The 9,015-nt window shown below is 38.0% G+C and overlaps 1 protein-coding gene across 1 annotated transcript; it reads right to left on the reverse strand.

The window, feature by feature from the left end:
* Nucleotides 1-4,648: 4,648 nt before the first annotated feature.
* LOC128417297 (mas-related G-protein coupled receptor member H-like) lies at nucleotides 4,649-5,617 on the reverse strand. The gene has a single exon (XM_053395739.1). The coding sequence runs from the start codon at nucleotides 5,615-5,617 to the stop codon at nucleotides 4,649-4,651; it is 969 nt and encodes a 322-aa protein (XP_053251714.1).
* Nucleotides 5,618-9,015: the final 3,398 nt, after the last annotated feature.

The raw sequence follows: 9,015 nt of genomic DNA on the forward strand, positions 1-9,015 counted from the left end.
TAGGGAAGGGAGAACCAGCTAATGGCTCTGTGACTTAATCAAGTGAAATTCATTTATTGATTAAAATCATACCATGCTTCTATATTTCCATGCTCAATCGGGTTAACGGAATCAAAACGGATGTACAAAAAAAGAGTACAAAAATACTGGGAATGTTTCATCTGTGCCTTTTGGGGTTTTTACCATGGTCATCCATGTAAAGTTTATGCCTGTAGTCAACCATGTCCCACTGGTTTTCTGCATTCCAACAGGCTTCTTTTATGCTCACTATGTGAATGCCATCTGGACATAATGCAGCAAGTAGGTAGGACAGTCACATGTGGTCTTCCGTATCAGTAATGGCCAGAGCACATTACAGACAACTACATGAGATGTACAAGGAAGATAATAAGAAAGGGTTTAGTTACACAACTTCTAGATTTCAAAAGGAAGTTATAGAAGAAGAAGTGAAGCTGCTGAAGAAAGCATATAGTATTTTGATAGAATGGGAAACAAAAGATGAGGAGGTCAAATCGGTTATGATCAAATGGCCACAGGATATGGGACATAATATACAATTTGAGGACTGGGAAAAATTGTGGAAGGTAAACTTGAAATTTACAGATTGTTCTCTCTTTAAAGAAAATTATATGAAAATGATGTATAGATGGTATATTACACCAGTGCAGATCGTAAAAATGTATAAAACAGGGTCAAATATATGTTGGAAATGTAAAGAAAAAGAAGGGACTTTTTATCATATATGGTGGGAATGTAGAGAAATTTTAAAAAATTGGGAAATGATATACAATGAATTGGAAAAAAAAATGTTTAAAACGACATTTGTAAAGAAACCAGAAGCATTTTTGTTAGGGAGTGTAGTACAAGACCTGCCAAGAAATATAAAGAATTAATTTATGTATGCTACAGCAGCAGCAAGAGTCTTGATAGCACAAGGATGGAAGAATGAGGAAATCCCAATGAAAGAACAGTGGCAATAAAAATTGATGAGATATGCAGAGTTGGCTAAACTGACATGTAAATTGCAGGACAAGGACAACTGTGGCTTTAAGGAAGAATGGGAGCTTTTTTACAAATTATTTAAAAAGACAACAAAATGAACTGGACTCCTTAGCAAGTTTTGAATAAACATACACAAATTTATTGGTTGATAACATGTTAGATAGATAATGTAAGGATATGGAAAATTTTATAACATGCAGCGAATAATATGTGCCGAGAAATCAGAGAGAGGAGCTGAGGGAGGACTTTGGTGGGGGAGCGGAGGGAGGGGGAAGGGGGGAAATAATGTATGTGATTATATGGTTTGATAATTTGTTATTTTGAAATTGCTGATAAAAATAATTTTAAAAAAGAAAAGAAAGAAACAAGAGGTACAGCTACAATAGTTGGGCATATGCGGTTGACTGACATCAGTCAAAGAATGTCTCAATTATCTTTTGATTTAGGAGCATGGGAAGATCCTTGGAGGAAGGGTTCCTGAGGGACATTAAACTGGATGAACTTATTTAATTGAATATATGACGATGTGTCACAGTAGTCCTCTTCCCATAAAAGACCATGCATATAAGTGCATAGGAGGGGGCAGGATTGTGAAAGCAGATCTTTACGGTGACTGCACATTCAGCTGAATTTGTGCACAGAGTCAGGCACATTTATAATTATGCACAGCTACGCTCTGCCAGGAACTCTCTCATTTGATGTTTCCCTAATGACATGGATGGATATACATGTAACCCAATACTTTGGATGCTATTTGATTAAGCCATACTCTGAATTGACCCACTGAAATCAAGGCACTTGGTTGTGACTTATTTAAGTCGGTTGATATTGACTTAGTTAGGAAGTTGGCTTACACCAATTCATATCATTTGTTGAGCTAGTTTAGTAATACCTACTGAGCTAGGGAAAGCATCCTCAAAAGACTGGTAATAGATCCTCACATTTCAGACAGTGTCATTCCCAGCCCTACCTGATAGAGACTGAATCTGGAATCTTTTGCATGCAAACCACTCAGCCTCAGATTTTGGATACAAAATCCACACTTCCATTTGAACTGTGATTTCGATGCAAGGATATAAGAGGTGATTCTTTTGTGCCATTGCTTATTCCCATGAAAACCTGCTACAGCTGTACCTCGGGTTAAGTACTTAATTCGTTCCGGAGGTTCGTTCTTAACCTGAAACTGTTCTGAACCTGAAGCACCACTTTAGCTAATGGTGCCTCCTGCTGCTGCCACACTACTGGAGCCCGATTTCTGTTCTTATCCTGAAGCAAAGTTCTTAACCGGAAGCACTATTTCTGGGTTAGCGGAGTCTGTAAGCTGAACCGTATGTAACCCGAGGAACCACTGTATTTGCTGTTGATTGGGGACAAACATCAGTAGGGTTTTGGAAGGGACATTCAAAGCCTTAGTGTTGGCCCTGAAGCTACTAAGTCTATCAGGCGCTGAGATCTCCAGAACTCATTCTGTCCTAGTCCTGCCACCCTTGCAGATGAAATATGTTCACATACCTGTGAGAATCTGTGGCTCAGATATCATGAGCAGGAGGAAGCAGGAGTAAGAGCGTTCTGTGGTGGAGAAAGTAGGCAATCAAAGGATTTGCAGGAATCAATGCAATCCCCAAGTCGCAAGGAAAACTTGTAAGACTGACCCAGCTGACTTCAAGATGTCCTGTAAATTATCCTCTCCTCTTCATCTGCGCTTAATCAGTTTGCCAACATCTTGTGACAAAAAGAAACTGTTTCTTTACTGATGATCAAGATAGCCATCAGCAAAATTAGGAGGACTTTATTGCTGCCTTAAGTCTCACTGTTTCAGAAAGTACTCTTGATAAAAGGTGGTCCTGTTCATTGGGAAGCGGAAAGCCGTAACCAACTCTGTGACTTGATCGAGTGATATTCATTTATTGATTAATAGCATAGTATGCTTCTATCTTTCCATGCTCAACTTGGTTAACATAATAATGCATATACCAAAAAGTACAAGAACACAGGGAATATTGCAGCCAATGGATACAGTAACATAAGAGCCATGAGAAGTTTATTCTGGAAAGTGGGGAATTCCTGTAGATTTCCCCCCACTCCCAAATATTAACTACTCAACTGCTAACTACTGCTAACTACTCAAAACTCTGCCATTTTTTAAAACCTCCATTTTCCTCATATCAGATTCCCCCAAGGATCTGAAACTGTTCTGAACCTGAAGCACCACTTTAGCTAATGGGGCTTCCTGCTGCTGCCACGCCGCCGGAGCACAATTTCGGTTCTCATCCTGAAGCAAAGTTCTAAACCTGAGGTAGTATTTCTGGGTTAGCGGAGTCTGTAACATGAAGCGTATGTAACCCGAGGTACCACTGTACATCATTTTCATTACATTTTATTTGAGCAAACTGCGGGCAGTAAAATTTATTCCATATTTCACAATCTTTCACAATCTTCTAAAAGTATGTTATACCCAATATCTTTTGCCCGATGTATCATTATACATTTAGCTTTTTCATCTTTTGTATACCATTCCAAAAGTAACTTATACGTTTTTGACAACATTTTTACTTTATTACTTAATAAATTCAATTCAAACCTAGATCTTATATATTCACATCCATTTTTCTTGTTGTCTTCTTTAAACACTTCATTTATTTGACAATAATGCAGCCAATCATTTCCCAGGTTTTTTTATTTCCTCATAAGGTTTTAGTTTCCACTGGTCATCCATCTCCATCACCAAATCTCCATAGGTGGGCCACCCCCCCCATATTTAGCTTTTTTATAGTTGTTGCCTCTAATGGCACCATGGTGTTTTACATTCTCTTAAGTCTTATATCTATTCAACACCTCATATATTGATTTTTGAATTATGTGGTTCAGAAAATCTTTATGGATTTTTACCTTCTCATACCATAAATATGCATGCCCCCAAATCTATTATCAAATCCTTCCAGATCTAATAGAACTGTATTTTTTAACAATATCCAATCCCTTAACCAACAAAGGCAAGGAGCTTCGTAATACCGTTTAAATCTGGTAGAGAGAAACCTCCTCTCTCTTTGGTATCTGTAATTAATTTAAATTTTATTCTTGGTTTCTTTCCTTGCCAGATAAATCTTATAATTACTTTTTGCCACTCTTTAAAATCATGAACACCATTTATAAACTACTATGTCTTCCAAGAAGGAAATAAATCAAAGGGTTAACACAACAGTTCAGGCACTCACAAAAGTAGTCATGATATAGGCTCTAGGGAGGTTCTGAACTGAAAACAAAAATGCTGATGCATAAAGCATTCAAAATGTGTTTAAAGGTTCCCTTCTGCCAGCCGAATATACTTTCCCACCCCAGCCTACATCTTTCCCCAACTGCAAGTTCAGAGCTCCCTGAATACATTAAATGAATGTATGAACACAATGGACCCAGGCTTCCTCCATAGTCGTATACTATCTAGATTTATAAAATAATAAGAATAATAAGAAGTTCGTCAAGTCCATCCATCTGATCAAGACTGAGATTCTGTGCACACTCTGAAATCAACAGTCAGCACTGAGCACAGGTCAACAATGTTACAGACAGAAAGTTTGTAAATTGGGAACTAGTTTGTGCCATCAGAATCACAATGATAAAGACATATTTTGGCAGTATTTTTGAGCCATCATAACTGAGTTTCCAAAGAGATCTCCCCTGCCTCTGCAGGGTTTTCATCCTCTTTGAAAACATTCTGGAATGTGGCTTTCATGCTCTGCCTACACCTGCCTCTTTTCTGTCTTCCAACCAGGAAATAAATCAAAGGGTTAATACAGCTATCCAGATAGGCAAGTATGAAGGCATATTCTAAGAAAGAAGGAGGTTCTGAATCAAGAACATAAACAAAGATGAAAATGGTATTGAGTGGAAAAGAAAAAATGACGAAGAAGAAGAGAGCAAGCAGGACTATAATTAGAAGTTTTCCCCTCCTCCTCTGGTGTGATTTAAAGCAAACCCTGATAAAAAGGATCAGAGTGGCGATAGTCATGAGTGGGAGGCAAAGGAAGCCATTCACAATAAGATGAATGCCCAGTATGTTATAAACATTGAAATCAGCCAGAAGGAGAGTGAAGTCAATTGCAGGGAAAATAGAAGAAAGTCCCCATATTGAGGCACAAACAGCGGTGGACATATTTGGTGGTCGGTGGCATCGATGCCAAAGTGGGAAAAGGACAGCCACACACCTATCAATGCTGATGGCGGTCAACAGAAATTGACCTGTGCTGTAGAATAGGAACATGAGAATAAGAATGTATACTAGAAGGTGTTTGAGGACAGATACTTCTAACAGGGACAATATATACAAAATAAGATTAACTGTCAGTAAACCAAAGTCAGCCATGGAGAGGTTCAGGATGTAAGTGGTGAAAGGAGTCCTCTTAATGCAGAAGCCAAGCAGCCAGATGACAGTCCCATTCCACCAAAGTCCCAAAATGCTGATTAAAAAGCAAATATATATATACATATACTGTCCTAATGTCAATCCTGAATGATTACCAGTGTAGCTATTGTTAGAGAGAACAGTTCCATTGTCCATTCCGTAATATTCCTCTCCAGCATTCATTGGGGACAGTGATGGGAGGGTGTAATTGACCATCGTGATTAATCTTTGCTTTTCTATTTTGTCCGGTGTTTTCCTGCTGGAAGAATTTAGAGAATGGTAGAATTAGTCTTTACTAACGAAAATAAGCAAAGACAAAGCTAAAGCTTTGGAGATTAGTCTTTCATACTTTGTAGCTATTTTGGAGTGGGTGGTTAAGGTGAAATGACTTGCTCTGTAATTGCCAGGTAAAGGGGCCGGTGGGGCTTGCAGCTACCTGAATATATTTGGGGTTTCAGAGCGTCTCTATGATAGGGTTCCCATATTCCCAAACGTAAAAATGCTTCCCAGGGCAAGGAACATAGCTCTGTGGTGCAACATCTGCCTCCTGTGCAGAAGGGTTCCATCCCTGGCATCAACCATTAGGGCAGACCCTTATCTGAAACCCTTGAGAAGTGTTGTCAGCCAGAGTCACACAACCATAGAATCTTAGAGTTGGAAGGGACCCAAGGGTTATCTTGTCCAACCCCCTGCAATGCAATAATGTAAAGCAATACTGGGCAAATTGGAAATAGCAAATATGACATTGCGATTTCAATTTTGGAGTAAGATCTCGGAGACCAGCAATCAAATTCCCACACAGACATAAAACTCACTGGGTAACCTCAAACCAGAGTTCCTCATCCTGACCTATATCACAGGTTTCTTGTGAGGATAAAAAGAGGAGCAAGACAAACCATGTACACCACCTTCAACGCCTTGGAGATAAAGGTGGGCGTAAATAAATAAATTAACTGAATCTATTTATTAGAAGACAGCTTCCTATACTTTTCTGTTCCTAAAACCTCATACAGAATCTTTCACAGCTGTGTTATCTTTTAATCCCAGGGATTGAAGCTGTGCTTATCAATCATCATCATCCTCAATGCTTAATTCTGCTACACCAATTGCTAATTACAATGGACAAAGTTTTAGGAGGCAGCTTCTTTTACTTTTCTGTTCCTAAAACCTCATACAGAATCTTTCACAGATGTGTTATCTTTGAATCTTTTAACCCCAGGGGTTGAAGCTGTGCTTGTCAGTCGTCGTCGTCGTCATCATCATCATCATCATATTCGATGCTTAAATCTGCCACACCAATAACTCGTATTTCTGCTCCTGTAAGTGAAGAATTTCTAACTTGAGGTTTTCGCTTACCTGTGACTAACGTTGTATCAGATACTGTGGTAGAGAGAGAGAACCAGAAGTAAGTAATCCTGTGCTGGAAGATTTGCAGAAACCAATGCAACTCCCAAGTCTTGAGGAAACATTCAATGCATTTAAGAGCTCATGACAAGATGTGCTGGAATGTGTCTGTTTCCCTTCATTTATGCTTAATCAGTTTGCCAGTGTCATGTGACAAGAGAAAAACAATTGTCACTGGATTGTCAATATAGTCTAAAGGGGATTGTGTTCATGCACAGTAACAGCTCCATTTGTAAAATATACAAAAGTGCTTTGAAAGTATCTGTTACACTTCAAAAGCCTGCAAGTAAGTTTTAAGCACTGAGAAGCACTTTGCTTCCAGCGCAGGAGATTTCCAATACACCCGGGGAAAGAAAGCCAGCTAATGGGCTGGAAAGAGCAGGATGATGTTACAGTAGGGATGCAGAACATTTTCCCAGCAAGAGGACCTCATTTTTTATGGGACACCTCCTAGAAGGGAATACATATAGCCAATCTAATCCCACTTGTAAGCAGAGAGTTGTGTTTGGATAAAAGTAGGGTGCTTGGAATCTCTTTTTTTATAGAATATTTATTGAGATTTTACAGAAAGCAAAGGTTTACAGAATAAAAAGAAAGCATATAAAAATGAAAAAATAAGAAAAAATACAAAAAGTACAAAAATACATAGAAAAGGAAAAAGAAAAGAAAAAGAAAAAAGAAAAAAAATACAAAATACAAAAGGCAAATAGGTAAGGAAAAAATAAAAACAAATCCATTTTTTTTATATCATTAAACTCATTTGCTTGTTTCCTTGACCTCCTCACACCTCCCCTTTTTGTATTCCCATTTACATAATCAATTCAGCAAATCCTTACCCTCTTTCATTTATCTTAACTCTATATCTTAACATATTATAACTATATATTTTCATCCATTATCAATCCATTTTTACATATTCTTAATCACTTTGTTGCTAATGCCACTTATTTTCAATCCAGCATCATTTTAACATTCATTAATTTTACAATATTTCTGCAAATAGTCTTTAAATTTCTTCCAATCTTCTTCCACCAACTCTTCTCCCAGGTCTCGGATTCTGCCAGTCATTTCCGCCAATTCCATATAGTCCATTACCTTCATCTGCCACTCTTCCAGGGTGGGTAAATCTTGTGTCTTCCAATACTTTGCAATCAGTATTCTTGCTGCTGTTGTTGCATACATGAAGAAAGTTCTATCCTTCTTTGGCACCAATTGGCCGACTATGCCCAAGAGAAAGGCCTCTGGTTTCTTCAGAAAGGTATATTTAAATACCTTTTTCATTTCATTATAGATCATCTCCCAGAAAGCCTTAATCTTTGGGCACGTCCACCAAAGGTGAAAGAATGTACCTTCATTTTCTTTACATTTCCAGCATTTATTATCGGGCAAATGATATATTTTTGCAAGCTTGACTGGTGTCATGTACCACCTGTATATCATTTTCATAATATTCTCTCTTAAGGCATTACATGCCGTAAACTTCATACCAGTGGTCCACAACTGTTCCCAGTCAGCAAACATAATGTTATGTCCAACATCCTGTGCCCATTTAATCATAGCAGGTTTAACCGTTTCATCCTGCGTATTCCATTTTAACAGCAAGTTATACATTCTTGAAAGCATCTTAGTTTGGGGATCTAACAGTTCTGTTTCCAATTTTGATTTTTCCACCTGGAAGCCAATTTTTTTGTCCAAATTATAGGCCTCTCTTATTTGATAATAATGAAGCCAGTCTCACACTTTATCTTTTAATTTCTCAAAACTCTGCAATTTTAATTTGTCTCCTTCTTGCTCCAAAATTTCCCAATATTTCGGCCACTTGGCTTCCATATTGAGCTTTTTCTGAGCCTTTGCTTCCATCGGTGATAGCCACCTTGGGGTTTTATTTTCAAGTAAGTCTTTATATCTTATCCAGACATTAAACAATGCTTTCCTGATAATATGGTTTTTAAATGCTTTATGTGCTTTAACCTTGTCGTACCACAAATATGCATGCCACCCAAAAACGTTATTAAAACCTTCTAAATCCAAAATGTCTGTGTTCTCAAGAAGCAGCCATTCTTTCAACCAGCAGAATGCTGCTGATTCATAGTAAAGTTTAAGGTCTGGCAGGGCAAATCCCCCTCTTTCCTTTGCATCTGTTAATATTTTAAATTTTATTCTGGGCTTTTTGCCCTGCCAGACAAATCTAGAAATGTCTCTCTGCCACT

This window comes from Podarcis raffonei, chromosome 7, assembly GCF_027172205.1.
Source record: "Podarcis raffonei isolate rPodRaf1 chromosome 7, rPodRaf1.pri, whole genome shotgun sequence".
NCBI lineage: Eukaryota > Metazoa > Chordata > Lepidosauria > Squamata > Lacertidae > Podarcis > Podarcis raffonei.

What these genes read in the sequence shown, in the direction of transcription:
- LOC128417297 (XM_053395739.1), bottom strand. Translation starts at nt 5,617, where the DNA reads ATGGTCAATTACACCCTCCCATCACTGTCCCCAATGAATGCTGGAGAG.